This window comes from Pristiophorus japonicus, chromosome 19, assembly GCF_044704955.1.
Source record: "Pristiophorus japonicus isolate sPriJap1 chromosome 19, sPriJap1.hap1, whole genome shotgun sequence".
Taxonomy (NCBI): domain Eukaryota; kingdom Metazoa; phylum Chordata; class Chondrichthyes; family Pristiophoridae; genus Pristiophorus; species Pristiophorus japonicus.
This window is the reverse complement of record NC_091995.1, coordinates 50,759,443-50,774,526: the sequence shown is the minus strand read 5'-3', so window position 1 is coordinate 50,774,526 and position 15,084 is coordinate 50,759,443. Positions and strand designations below refer to the sequence as shown.

At 52.0% G+C, this 15,084-nt stretch overlaps 1 protein-coding gene across 1 annotated transcript in view; it reads left to right on the top strand.

The window, feature by feature from the left end:
* Nucleotides 1-15,084, top strand: part of LOC139230218 (scavenger receptor cysteine-rich domain-containing group B protein-like) — a 43,392-nt gene that overhangs the window by 21,473 nt on the left and 6,835 nt on the right. Inside the window, exons 2-5 of the mRNA XM_070862056.1 lie at nt 7,626-7,936; nt 8,892-9,206; nt 10,305-10,612; nt 13,145-13,454. Coding sequence (XP_070718157.1) covers nt 7,626-7,936; nt 8,892-9,206; nt 10,305-10,612; nt 13,145-13,165 — 955 coding nt within the window. The 3' untranslated portion in view covers nt 13,166-13,454. The remainder of the gene's footprint in view (nt 1-7,625; nt 7,937-8,891; nt 9,207-10,304; nt 10,613-13,144; nt 13,455-15,084) is intronic.

Below are 15,084 nucleotides of genomic sequence, written 5' to 3'. Positions count from 1 at the left end.
CAGGCATCCAGATCAAGGGATCCCATCTCTGGGCCCGAGCAACGATGGTGGTAGCGGACTTTAGTTCCCCAGGTATCCTCCAGTGATCGAGTGAGTATTAAGGAGGAGAGCTGGAATGAATGTCGGTACTGAAATGGTTGCTCCCTTGTTTACCTGTCCCTCGGACTGTAACTGTAGAATGAATCGAGCGGCTTGGGTTATGGTACCAGGTTGCTCATCAACGGGTCAGGATTTGCATCAGCTGAACAAAGGCTCGATGTCCCACATGCACAAGGAAACAAATCAACTCCAATCCTGTTATGTATGCATGCTTGTATTGTTATATCATGTCTGCAACACAGAATGTACCTTAAACTGTGCACACCTTAACTGTCCACCAGAGGGTGCTGCTGCTGGAGATCTAAGGGTTACCTGCATACTGCAGGTAATCCAGTTTAAAAGGGACCTCGCAGCTTGGTGTCCTCACTCGAGGAGCTGCAAATAAAGAACTACAGTCTACATAGTAAGTACCATACCCTGCCTCATGGAGTGATTAACAAGGTGCCTACATACACAATAACTGGCGACGAGGTCACGAACTACACACTCAGCATGTCAAATCTCAGCAACTTTCAGCAATTGACCGATGGGGAAGATTGGAACATTTCTTCGTAGCCAACGACCTGGATGGGGACACACCGGCTACACAACTGAAAAAGCGCAGGGCCATTCTGCTTAGCAGTTGTGGGCCCACCATCCATTGTCTCGTCTTGGACTTGCTAGCCCCGGAGAAGACAACCAGCAAGAGCTCTGAGAAACTTGTAAAACTAATACAGGAGCAACTAAAACCAAAAGAAAGCATCCTCACAGCCAGGCACCGGTTCTATACTTACCGGCGACCCGAAGGCCAAGAAATTACTAAGTATGCTGCACATTTAAGAAGACTGACTGCACCATGTGATTTTGGCGACCACCTCAATGAAGCACTCAGGGACATATTTGGCCTCCTACACAAATTGCTCTCTGCAGACATCACAGTCACCCTGCAGAAAGTAAATCAAGTGAGCTAGGCCAACATGGTTTCGGCTGGCGACTCCAGGCGAATCCTGACCCAGGACTAAAAACTAACGAACGCAGTGTACCGCATGGCTACTTCTGAAAGCAGAAATGCTGCCCCGAGTCCCGCAACCCTGAGTCCGCCACATGGGGCAAACTGGATGGCCCCGTGCTGGCGCTGTGGAGGAAACCACAGGGTCCACCAGTGCTGCTACAAAGACTATACATGCAAAAGCTGCAAAGAAAAAGGGCACCTTCAGAGAATGTGCAGAAAAATCTTTACTCACCGCGTCACTGAAGAGTTGGCTGATCACCGGGGCTCCGACACAGATGAAGATGAAGCTGCTCAACCCCTGGAAGAAGAGTATGGAATTTATACCTGCTCCACCAAAAGTTCCCCGTGGACGATGGAAGTAGACATCGACGGGGTCCCAGTTTCCATGGAGATCGACACATGGGCGAGCCAATCTGTGATGAGCCAAATGACCTTTGAAAAAATTTGGATAAATCTCGCCACTCGACCAAAACTGTCTCCTGTCCAAGCGAAGCTGCTCACCTACACCAAAGCAAAAATCCAAATCGTTGGCAGCGTGGATATCCAGGTCTCCCAGGGCGGCGTGTTGAACAGACTCCCCCTGTGGATCGTTGCCAGCGATGGTACCACCACAGCCTACCTGGAGGAGAGCCAGAAGATGGCAGCTGCACCATGAGGAGAAGAACCTGCAATCAAAATGGCCGCGAACAGACCATGAGGGGCAGCATTGCAGGAGTGACACATGAAGCCGAGCAGCCAATCAGATTGGAAGGCTCCTTTAAAGGAGACCGGTAACCAAAAAAATTAAAGGGACAGTTTCAATTTAAAGATGACAGGGACTTTAAAGCTAAAAATGCCAGAAAAGGGTGCAAGTATGATAATGTAACCATGAATTGTGATGCTGGTGTAACTAATGTGAAAAATGAAATGAATGCTTGTGTAAGTAAGGTTAAGAACAAGCTTGTTATGTGTGATGATTATGACAGAGTTTGAAATGCCTAATGTAACCATGTCTGGTGAGACCATGATACAAAAAAGTAATGCAAATGCTGTTATTAACAATGTAAAGGCAGTCAATAATGTCGACTCAACTATGTATGATCAGAGGCATGGTGTCATGTATACAGGTAGGACACAGTTAAAGGACACTGGGTTCTACAGGGACCATGCAAATGTTAGAGGAATCCCCCTGTGGGAGACCCCCAGGTCCAGCTGGCTACCAGAGCATGCAGCCTGAATCTTTGGAACTAGTGCGGTGCCCCAGGAAGGGCACACACACACCCGGTAGGAGCAGACCCACTACAGAGATAGTGGTCAATGGGCAGCACAGCACTGGCACTGACCACTGGCAACCTGCCCCAGACCAACCCTATACCCTCTGGCCACCAGGGCCAACACCATGAGTGAGAGGCCAATACCCTCCAGCTTTCCTGGCAACGCTGGGATGACCAGATTCTCATCCCAGTTGGAGGACAAGGACCCCACACAGTCCTGTGGCCCTGCCCACCACCACATAACTACCCACATCACAGAGTATGCCCCCTACCCACTGCTGCAATGGCTACCCAATTGAAGGATCCCACAACAGTGACACCCACATGGTCTGTGTGTGATGGGGGGGAAATGTATGAGGCCAGCCTCAAGTATAGGGATCACACCTGACACCCACACAACCCTCACCACAACCTCCCATAGCCCACTACTGATCACCTCCCCCAGGTCATTACAATAAGGACTTGAAAAATGCTGAGGGGGAACTGTTGTTATGTATGCATGCTTGTATTGTTATATGACGTATGTAACACTGAATGTACCTTAAACTGTACACACCTAACCTGTACACCAGAGGGTGCTGCTGCTGGAGACCTAAGGGAATCGAGGAAGACTTGCTTCCACTCTTAAAGTGAGTTCTCTGGTGGCTGAACAGCCCAATATGAGAGCCACAGACTCTGTCACAGGTGGGACAGATATTCGTCGAGGGAAGGGGTGGGTGGGACTGGTTTTCTGCACGCTCCTTCCGTTGTCTGCGCCTGACCTCTTCACGCTCTTTGCGTTGCAGCTCAAAGAACTCAATGCCCTCCCGAATGCACTTTCTCCACCTCGGGCGGTCTTCGGCCAGGGTCTCCCAGGTGTCAGTGTGATGTCGCACTTTACCAGAGAGGCTTTGAGGGTGTCCCTGTAACGCATCCGCTGCCCACCTTTGGCTCATTTACCATGAAGGAGCTCCGCATAAAGCATTTGCTTAGGGAGTCTCGTATCTGGCATGCGAACTATGTGGCTTGCCCAGCGAAGCTGATCGAGTGTGGTCAGTGCTTCAATACTGGGGATGTTAGCCTGGACGAGGACACTGATGTTGGTACGCCTGTCCTCCCAGGGGATTCACAGGACTGCAAATAAAGGACTACAGTCTATACAGTTTAAGTACTATACCCTGTCTCGTGGAGTCATTACCAAAGGTGCCTACATACACAATAAACCTCAAAACCAAATAATCAAATTCACTCACACTCCTCTGACACATTTCAGTATCATTCCCAGCTCCGCTCATTGGTTCCCCACTCTCTCCCCTCTGTATTCAGGATACCTCATCCCATTATGCAGACCCATGCTCCTGGTGCTGGTACTGAGAGAGGGGCTGCACTGTCAGAGGTAGATGTATACACTCTAGTTCTTGAGCCTATAATCCAGCCGAACACTGCCCGTACCAGTACTGAGGGAGGGGCTACACTGTCAGAGGTGCCATCCTGATACGTTAAACCGAGGCTCTGTCTGCCCTCAGGTGTGTATTAAAGATCCCATGGCCACTATTGGAAGAAGAGCAGGGGGAGTTCTCCCTGGTGTTCTGGGGCCAACATTTACCGCCCCATCACCAATAAAACACAGAGATTCTCTGGTCATTTATCTCATCAGTGTATGTGGGAACTTGCTCTGCGCAAAATCACTGCCAAAAGCTATGATATCAATGTAAACTCTTTGGAATTGAAATCCGTTGGCGTAATGCCCCTGGAAAGGATCTGAACAGCGGCGTTAAAAGGGTTCGGAGTCTCGAGGGCCAGCATTCTGTTTTGGACGCAGTAGGTCTGATCCCGTCTGCTGTTACCCTCATCCCCAAGAATTCTACCACTGGAGCTAGGAAGACGCACTTCGCCTTTTTCAATCGTAGACCTACCCGGTCCAGTCTGCATAGCACCTCCTCCAGGTTGTGGAGGTGTTCTTCAATATCACAACCCGTGATGAGGATGTCGTCTTGAAAAACCACTGTCCTTGGAATCGACTTGAGGAAGCTTTCTATATTTCGTTGAAAGATCACGGCGGCCGAGCGCATCCCAAGCGGACATCTGTTGTACTCAAACAATTCTTTGTGTGTCGTGATGGTGGTCAGCTTCTTCGACTCACTCGCCAGCTCCTAGATAGCAAAAAGGTCCTCCGCTCTTGGTAGCGGGTACTGGTCTTGGAGTGACACCCGATTGATGGTGGCCTTGTAATCATCACATATCCTGACCGACCCATCCGCCTTGAGCACCGGCACAATCGGGCTCGCCCAGTCACTGAATTCAACTGGCGAGATGATGCCTTCCTTCAGCAGGTGGTCCAATTCGCCTTTTATCTTTTCCCGCAAACAGAAGCGATCCAGAGAGCACCCAGACCCCGTAACACGATGGAGCTGCGTTCGTTCCTGGGGCTCCTGAACTATTTTGGTAACTTTCTTCCCAAATTGAGCACGCTGTTAGAGCCGCTACACGTGCTCTTACGCAAGGTTGCAAATGGGTCTGGGGGGACAGCCAGGAAAGGACTTTTGATAGAGCACGAAATTTGTTATGCTCCAACAATCTGTTTACGCTATATGACCCATGTAAGAAACTTGTTTTAACGTGCGACGCGTCGTCCTATGGGGTCGGGTGTGTGTTGCAGCATGTTAATGCCAAGGATCAATTAAGCCGGTAGCTTATGCCTCCAGAAGTCTGTCCCTGGCAGAACGGGGCTACGGGATGGTAGAAAAGGAAGCGCTTGCATGTGTATATGCAGTTAAGAAAAATGCACCAGTACCTGTTTGGCAGGAAGTTTGAGCTGGAGACAGATCACAAACCCCAAACATCCCTTTTGGCCGACAACAAGGCCATAAATGCAAATGCATCGGCCCGCATACAGAGGTGGACACTCACATTAGCCGCCTATGACTATACAATTCGGCACAGACCGGGCACTGAAAACTGTGCCGATGCACTCAGGAGGCTCCCACTAGCCACCACCGAGGGGGCAACCGAGCATGCTGCTGAGCTGGTCATGGCTGTTGAAGCTTTCGAGAGCGAAGGCTCACCCGTGACAGCCCGTCAGATTAAAGTCTGGACAAATAGAGACCCGCTACTGTCTTTAGTCAAGAAATGTGTCCTGAATGGACAGCCACGTACTGGGCATGCCCTGAGGAATTCAAACCATTTCACAGGCGCAAGGATGAACTCTCGATTCAGGCCGATTGGCTACTATGGGGACACCGAGTAGTCATGCCCCAGATGGGCAAAGAGATGTTCATCAGAGAACTCCACAATGAGCACCCGGGCATTGTCATGATGAAGGCAATTGCCAGGTCACATGTTTGGTGGCCAGAGATAGATGCAGACCTGGAACTTTGTGTTCGCAGGTGCAACACGTGTGCCCAGCTGGGCAATGTGCCCAGGGAAGGCCCCCTTAGCCCCTGGTCTTGGTCCACCAAGCCATGGTCACGCATCCATGTGGACTACGCAGGTCCTTTCATGGGAAAAATGTTTTTGGTTGTGGTAGACACCTACTCCAAATGGATCGAGTGTGACATTCTCAATTCAAGCACATCCTCGGCCACGATAGAAAGTCTACGGGCAATGTTCGCCGCCCATGGTCTACCGGTCGTCTTGGTCAGTGACAATGGCCCGTGCTTTACAAGCATTGAATTCCAGGACTTCATGGCAGGAAATGGTATCAACCATGTCAGAACGGCACCGTTCAAGCCGGACTCCAACGGCCAGGTGGAACGAGTTTCCTTTTTATATACTGTAGAAACTCTTGCAATCTGGTTGGAAGACAGGAAGCAAAGAGTAGGAATAAACTGATCCTTTTCAGAATGGCAGGCAGTGACTAGTGGGGTACCGCAAGGTTCAGTGCTGGGACCCCAGCTATTTACAGTATACATTAATGATTTAGACGAAGGAATCGAATGTAATATCTCCAATTTTGCGGATGACACTAAGCTGGGTGACAGTGTGAGCTGTGAGGAGGATACTAAGAGGCTGCAGAGTGACTTGGACAGGTTAGATGAGTGAGCAAATGCATGGCAGATGCAGTATAATGTGGGTAAATGTGAGGTTATCCACTTTGGTGGCAAAAACAGGAAGGCAGAATATTATCTGAATGGTGACAGATTCGGAAAAGTGGTGGTGCAACGAGACCTGGGTGTCATGGTCCATCAGTCAGTGAAGGTTGGCATGCAGGTACAGCAGGCGGTGAAGAAGGCAAATGGCATGTTGGCCTTCATAGCGAGAAGATTTGAATATAGGAGCAGGGAGGTCTTACTGCAGTTGTACAGGGTCTTGGTGAGGCCACACCTTGAATATTGTGTACAGTTTTGGTCTCCTAATCTAAGGAAGGACATTCTTGCTATTGAGGCAGCGAAGGTTCACCAGACTGATTTCCCGGGATGACATATGAAGAAAGACTGGGTCGACTAGGATTATATTCACTGGAATTTAAAAGAATGAGAGGGGATCTTTTAGAAATATATAAAATTCTGACGGGATTGGACAGGTTAGATGCAGGAAGAATGTTCCCGTTGTTGGGGAAGTCCAGAACCAGGGGTCACAGTCTAAGGATAAGGGGTAAGCCATTTAGGACCAAGATGAGGAGAAACTTCTTCATTCAGAGAATTGTGAACCTATGGAATTCTCTACCACAGAAAGTTGTTGAACCCAGTTCATTAGATGTATTCAAAAGGAAGTTAGATATGGCCCTTACGGCTAAAGGGATCAAGGGATATGGAGAGAAAGCAGGAATGGGGTACTGAAGTTGCAAAAATGATCAGCCATCATCATATTGAATGGTGGTGCAGGCTCGAAGGGCCGAATGGCTTACTCTTGCACCTATTTTTTATGTTTCTATCTGTTTTTATATTTTGTACTAGTTTACTTTCATAGTCTATCTTCCCTTTCTTCATCATTTTTTTAGTCATTCTTTGCTGGCTTTTAAAAGCTTCCCAATCTCTGTCCTCCCACTAGTTTTGGCCACTTTGTATGCCCTTGTTTTTAATTGGATACCATCCTTTATTTCTTTAGTTAGCCACGGATGGCTATCTTTTCTTTTACACCCTTTCCTCCTCACTGGAATATATTTTTCTTGAGAGTTATGAAATAACTCCGGCCTGTGCTGAGTTAGCTGATCATTCGAGGGGCTGGATGGCCTCCTCCTGTTCCTATGTAACATGTTCGAGGGGCTGATTGCCCTCCTCCTGTTGTTTGAGGAGGGAGGGGAAACAAGTGGGGATTAAGACCACAGTAGCAGAAAGGCCCAAATTTTATGTTGTCCCTGACAGGTCCTTCCCGGTCAGACTGACAGACGGGAACAACATGTGCTCGGGGAGAGTGGAGATCTTTCACAATTCCACCTGGGGGACCGTCTGCTCCGAGGGCTGGGACCTCACCGACGGGGACATCGTGTGCAAGCAGCTGAACTGCGGGAAGGCCGAGTTGGTAACCGGGGCCTACCTCGGCCAAGAGAGCGGGGAGGTCCTGCTGAGTGGTGTCGGGTGTGACGGGACGGAGCGCTCTCTGGACCGATGCCTCTCCAACCCGCTCGGTGCCAACAGCAGTCCCTGTGGTCAGCACGCTGGGGTCATCTGCTCGGGTGAGTTAGAAGCTTTTATTACACTTGTAATAACGCAACCGGCTGTTCCACATCTCTCACACCAAGTCTTGTTCACCCGTCGCACCCTGAGCTCGCTGACCTACATTGGCCACCGGTCCAGCAACCCCTCAATTTAAAATGCTCATCCTCATGTTCAAATCCCTCCATGGCAATCGCCCCTCCCTATCTCTGTAACTTCCTCCAGCCCTACAATTCTCATCCTGCTCTTCAAATCCCTCCATAGCCCTCGCACATTCCCCATCTCTGTAGCCGCCTTGGGCTGTAAGATTCTTGTCTTCATCAGGACAGTGCTCCATCGGTTCTGCCCCTCCGACAGTACAGCACTCCCTCAGTACTGCACCTCCGACAGTGCAGCGCTCCCTCAGTACTGCCTCTGCGACAGTGCAGCTCTCTCCCAGTACTGCCTCTCTCAACAGTGCAGCTCTCCCTCAGTACTGCCCCTCCGACAGTGCAGCGCTCTCCCAGTACTGCCTCTCTCAACAGTGCAGCTCTCCCTCAGTACTGCCCCTCCGACAGTGCAGCGCTCCCTCAGTACTGCCCCTCCGACAGTGCAGTGCTCCCTCAATACTGCCCCTCCGACAGTGCAGCGCTCCTTCAGTACTGCCCCTCCGACAGTGCAGCACTCCCCCAGTACTACCCCTCCGACAGTGCAGCGCTCCTCAGTACTGCCCCTCCGACAGTGCAGCACTCCCCCAGATCTACCCCTCCGACAGTGCAGCACTCCCACAGTACTGCCCCTCCGACAGCGTTGCGCTCCCTCAGTACTGGCACTGGGAGTGTCAGCCTGGATTTTGTGCTCAAGGCTCTGCAGTGGGGCTCGAGCCCACAACCTCCTGATCCAGAGGCGAGGCACCGACGTATGGCTGACTCCTCGGAGGTGGTTGGAATTGGAGGCTGGAAGGTGATGAGCCTCTTTGTGTTGCTTGTGTTCCAGGAGGGGGGTTGGTGAGACTGGAAGATGGAGACGACATGTGTCGTGGGAGAGTGGAGATCCTTCACCAGTCTGTCTGGGGAACGGTTTGCAGTGATTACTGGGACCTGCACGACGCGCAGGTCGTGTGCCGGCAGCTCAACTGTGGGAGGGTGATTTCAGCCACCACCGGAACCTCCTTTGGGAAGACCAGCGGCCCAATCTGGTTAGATGACGTACTCTGCGACGGGACTGAGTCAAGCCTCGATCGATGTGTCGTGTCACCGTGGGGCGAACATAACTGTCGGCACAGCGACGATGCTGGAGTTCAGTGCTCAGGTAATAGTGCGCTAAACCAGTGAGAATAGGCACCGGCAGATCTCCCAGTTGGGCAGTATTTGGTGAGTGAGCGAGTCCCGGCCTGTGTGGAGTTAGCCGAACTCACCCAGTGTGGTACAGATCCCACACACACAGCAGGAAAAGCCCAGGCTCCAGTCCCAGCCTGTGCTGCGTGAGCTGATTCCAGCCAGTGTGGGTGGTAGCAGGTCTACAATTGGGCCACACTACCTCCTGGGTTGGGGAGTGAGAAAAATCAGCCAGGGTTCTTGATCAGCCAGGCTCCTGATCACTGTCCAGTGACCTGTGTTGGAAAGTATGGAGGTGTGTGAGTGTATGTTTGTGTGTCACTGTTTGTGCTTGTCACACCAAATGTGGTGTTGTTACTGTGTGGATGTGTGCATATGTGCTTGTGTGTCTGTCTGGGTGTACAGTTGTGCTGGTGTGGGTGTGCAGATGTGGTTGTGTGTTTGTAAGTGGGTGTGCAGATGTGCAAGTGTGTGCAGATTTGTACATGTGTATTGTGTGCAGAGGTGCTTGTCTGTGTGTGCAGATGTGCACGTGTGTGTGTTCAGGTAAGCACAAGATCAGACTCCCTATTTGGTCAAATAACAGAGAATGGGAACAGTGAATATTCATGGACACATTATAGGAGGGGTATTCGGGCCCAGGAATGAGAGGGTAGCGTTCTGGACACATTATAGGAGGGGTATTCGGGCCCAGGAATGGGAGGGTAGAGTTCTGGACACATTATAGGAGGGGTATTCGGACCCAGGAATGAGAGGGTAGAGTTCTGGTCACATTATAGGAGAGGTATTCGGGCCCAGGAATGGGAGGGTAGAGTTCTGGACACATTATAGGAGGGGTATTCGGGCCCAGGAATGGGAGGGTAGAGTTCTGGACACATTATAGGAGGGTATTCGAACCCAGGAATGGGAGGGTAGAGTTCTGGACACATTATATGAGGAGTATTCGGGCCCAGGAATGGGAGGGTAGAGTTCAGGACACCACATTATAGGAGGGTATTCGGGGTGTGATGACTGCTGTCAGTACATTAGGGCACCAGCTCACAATGTAAGATTTTCTTTGGTCCTTTTCCAGGTCCGGTGCATCCCAGACTGCGAGGAGGTCCTGACTCGTGTTCGGGGAGAGTCGTGGTGTACAACAATTCCACCTGGGGCACGGTTTGTGATCATAACTGGGACATCCTGGATGCCTCGATTGTCTGCAGGCAGCTCAAGTGTGGGGCTGCCGTGTCCGTGAGAACCGGCTTCGCCCCAGGGTTAGGCTCCATCTGGCTGGATAATATGGGGTGTGTTGGGATGGAGGCGACCTCAATGAGTGCCCGACAGACCAGCGGAATATCAGCAACTGTACGCACAGCCAGGACGCTGGAGTTACTTGCTCAGGTCAGCAGTAATGTGCGCAGCGCTAAAGTGTGTAGAACGTTCTGCCCCCCTCCCACAGCAAGAAAGGCCCAGGCTCCATACCCGGCCTGTGCAGAGTTAGTGGGTCACACCCAGTGAGGTACCGAGTCTCCCCTACACAGAGCAGGAAAGGCCCAGGCTCTATACCCGGCCTGTGCTGAGTTAGTGGGTCACACCCGGTGAGGTACCGAGTCTCCCCCACACAGAGCAGGAAAGGCCCAGGCTCCGTACCCGGCCTGTGCTGAGTTAATGGGTCACACGCGGTGAGATACCGAATCTCCCCCAGACACACAGAGCAGGAAAGACCCAGGCTCCGTACCCGGCCTGTGCTCAGTTAGTGGGTCACACCCGGTGAGGTACTGAGCCCCACACACACACAGAGCAAGAAAGGCCCAGGCTCCATCCCTGGGTTGTACAGAGGAAGCGGATTCAGCTTAATGGCCAATTCCTGTGTAGCAGTCTAGAATCTGAATGGCCTCTTCCTCGAGGGGCTAGATGGCCTCCTGTTCCTATGTAGCAGTTTCAAGGGGCTGAATGGCCTCCTGTTCCTTTGAGGAGGATGGGGAAAGAGTGGGGCTTAAAACCACAGTAGGAGAAAAGTCCAAATCATGGGGTCAAGTTTAGGTGCAGCCCCGCGAGGCACGCCTGATTTCTGCGGTCAAAACTGCGCCTAAAACTTATCTCGGTATTCTCCACTTCCTCAGGTCGATCCAGGCCCTCGGCGCAGCGCAGCACGAGCTGTGGGGGACGGTGCCGGGACCTCTGCACAGGCGCGCTACAGTGGGCACACATGTGCAGTAACTCCAGGCGCCCAAAACTGTGTGGGAGGGGCCCGAAGCACGCAGCCCCTAGCCCTGGCCGAATGGGCTCACTGGGGCGGCGATGATCAGGCTGCACCTCCCTCGTCAGCTCCTGCTCAGGCTCCAGCTTCCTCCCCTGTTCAACTGACGCTCTCTCTGGCTCTCTCAACCCCGCCCCCCCCCCGTCAGCTCCCGCTCCGCTGCCCGCTCCCCTCCCTCCCCAACTCCCGCTTCGCTGCCCGTTCCCACCACCCCGCCAGCTCCCGCTCCGCTGCCCGCTCCCCCCGCCCCCACCCCAGCTCCCGCTCCGCTCCCCCACCCAGCTCCTGCTCCGCTCCCCCCCAGCTCCCGCTCCGCTCCCCCCCAGCTCCCGCTCCGCTCCCCCCCCAGCTCCTGCTCCGCTCCCCCCCAGCTCCAGCTCCACTCCCCCCCAGCTCCCGCTCCGCTCCCCGCCAGTTTCAACTCCCCCGGCCACCTACCTTTAACTCCGGTCCGCTCCCTCTTCCTTCGGTGGGGCCCGCCCGGCATCTTGCTGGGGGCGGACCCCGCCCGAAGTCTTGGGCCCGGCTTCTTCACATCGCCGGGCCCATTCAGCCTCCTCCCTCTCCTCTCCCCCTCCCTCCCTCCTCCTCCTCTCCCCCTCCCTCCCTCCCTCTCCTCTCCCCCTTCCTCCCTCCCTCCCTCTCCTCTCCCCCTCCCTCACTCTTCTCTCCTCTCCCCCTCCCTCCCTCTCCTCTCCCCCTCCCTCCCTCCCTCTCCTCTCTCCCCTCCCTCTCCTCTCTCCCCTCCCTCCCTCTCCTCCCTCCCTCTCCTCCCTCTCCTCTCTCCCTCATTCTCCTCTCTCCCTCTCCTCTCCCCCTCCCTCCCTCCCTCTCCTCTCCCCCTCCCTCCCTCTTCTCTCTCTCTCCCTCTCCTCTCTCCCTACCTATCCTCTCCCCCTCCCTCCCTCCCACCCCCTTCCCTCCCCCTCTCTCCCCCTCCTCTCCCCCTTCCCTCCCTCCCCCTCCTCCTCCTCCCCTTCACCCCTCCTCCTCCCCCCACCACCCCCAACCCCGCTATCAGAAACACAAAGACACTGACAGACAGAGAGAGAGAGACACTGACACTGACAGACAGAGAGTGAGAGAGAGACACACTGACAGACAGAAAGAGAAAGAGAGACACACTGGGGGGGGGGGGCCATCCCAGCACGCTGTTGGAGGGCTCCCGGTGCTGCAGTCGGTGAGTAGAAACTTAATTTTTTATTTATTGATTTTTTAAAAAATTTTAAATTTTCACAAATTTTTTTTGATTGATTATTTATCATTTATTATTGATGATGGCTCTTTATTTGTAAAACTGAAGTATTTAATGTTTGTAAACTTCCCTTTCCCGCCCCCCACCGTTCCCTACGCCTGATTTGTAACCGACGCCTGATTTTCTCAATGCAGGCAAGGTTTTTCTGAGCGTACAAAAATCTACACTTACTCCATTCTAAGTTAGTTTGGAGTATGCTTTCACTGCCTAAACTTTCAAAATGGGCGTAAGTGGCCGGACACGCCCCCTTTTGAAAAAAAAATCTGTTCCAAACTGAAACTGTTCTAACTGACTAGAACTGGAGCAAACTAAATGACGAGAATTGCAAGTTCTGAGATACTCCATTCTAAACCAGTTGCTCCAAAAAAACAGGAGCAACTCAGGCCGAAACTTGACCCCTATGTGTTGTCCCTGACAGGTCCTTTCCCGGTCAGACTGACAGACGGGAACAACATGTGCTCGGGGAGAGTGGAGATCTTTCATGACTCCACCTGGGGGACTGTCTGTGCCGAGGGCTGGAACCTCATCGACGGGGACATCGTGTGCAAGCAGGAACTGCGGGAAGGCCGAGTCGGTAACCGGGGCCTACCTCGGCCAAGGGAGCGGGGAAATCCTGCTGAGCGGTGTCAGGTGTGACGGGACAGAGCGCTCCCTGGACCGATGCCTCTTCAATCCCCTCGGTGCCAACAGCAGTCCCTGTGGTCAGCACGCTGGGGTCATCTGCTCGGGTGAGTTCGAAGCTTTCATTGCGCTTGTAATAATGCAACCGGCTGTTCCACATCTTTCGCACCAAGTCCTGTTCACCCTTCACCACCCCCCGTGCTCGCTGACCTACATTGGCTACCAGTCAGGCAATGTCTCAATTTAAAACTTCTTAAACCTAATTCCTCCATAGCTTTCACCCCTCCCTTTCTCTATAACCTCCTCCTACCCTACAATTCCCATCCTCGTGTTCAAATCCCTCCTTGGCTCTCGCCCCTCCCTATCTCTGTAACCTTCTGTAGCCCTACAACCATCCGAGATCTCTGCGCTCCTCCAATTCTGGACTCTTGTGCTTCATTGATTTTCATCTTTCCACCATTGGTGGTAGTGCCTTCAGCTGCCGAGGCCCTAGGCACTGGAATTCCCTCACTAAACTTCTCTGCCCCTCTCTTCTCCTTTAAAACGCTCCTTAAAACCTACCTCTTTGACCTGTCCTAATATCTGATTATGTGGCATGTTGTCAATTTCTGTCTGATAATGCTCCTGTGAAGCACCTTGGGATGTTTTACTGCATAAAGTGCCGTATAAATGGGAATTGTTGTTGTTGACTGCTGATCCTGTCCCTGTAAACCTGGGCTTCACCTGTATCTTTCCCAGGACAGCGTTCCCATTTTGGGAGCTTGACCCAGTTGATAGCTCTGTGAACTCTGGGTGACAATGAGGCTGGTACCAGCCCCATTCCTGGACTTGTTTTGCCGTATAAACATTGTTCTTTCTCATTACTTCACTTTGTCTCCTGTTCCTGACATGAGTTCAACATCTACATAGAGTGACATGTAATGTACAGCACAGAAACAGGCCATTCGGCCCAACTGGTCCTTGCTCCACACGAGCCTCGTCCCACCCTGCTTCATCTCACTCTATCAGCATATCCTTCTATTCTTTTCTCCCTCATGTGTTTATCTAGATTCCTCTTAAATGTAGCTATGCTATTTGCCTCAACCACTCCCTATGGTAGCGTGCTCCACATTCTCACCACTTTCTGGGTAAAAAAAATTCTCCTGAATTCCCGATTGGATTTATTTGTGACTATCTTGTATTTATGGCTCCTAGTTTTGGTCTCCCGCTCCCCCCAAGTGGAAACATCTTTCCTGCAACTATCCTAGCTGTTGTGTATGCAATAACTGTTAGACTGAGTACTGTTTAACTCCAAGAGGTATGAACTTGGCTCTGCTTTTTTAAGGCCCAAAGTGACTAATATACAAAATGGCTGGCCTTTTATACTTGGGCTGCACACACTTGCGTGCAGCCCAATGGCCTCCAACAGTGACGCCATCTAGTGGTTGGTGATCCCAAAATTACACACATGACAATACCCCACCTCTGAGATATTAACACAGTCTTTTACAAATTGAGACGGTCCGGTGTTTTACGCTCCTGGGTTGACCGTCTCAGTTCAACTGCAGCTTTGGGTGAGTGTTCAGAGTCTGCTGTGACTGGTGGCTGGGTGGCTGACCTGGTGGGAGGGGCAATGGCCATGTCAGAGATTGAAAGTCCATTTTCATTGAACATGTCAGTGATTGAAAGTCCCAATTCACTGATGACCACTGAGTCCTCTGATGACTGGGGATAGGTTGGTTGGTCGTCGATTGTCTC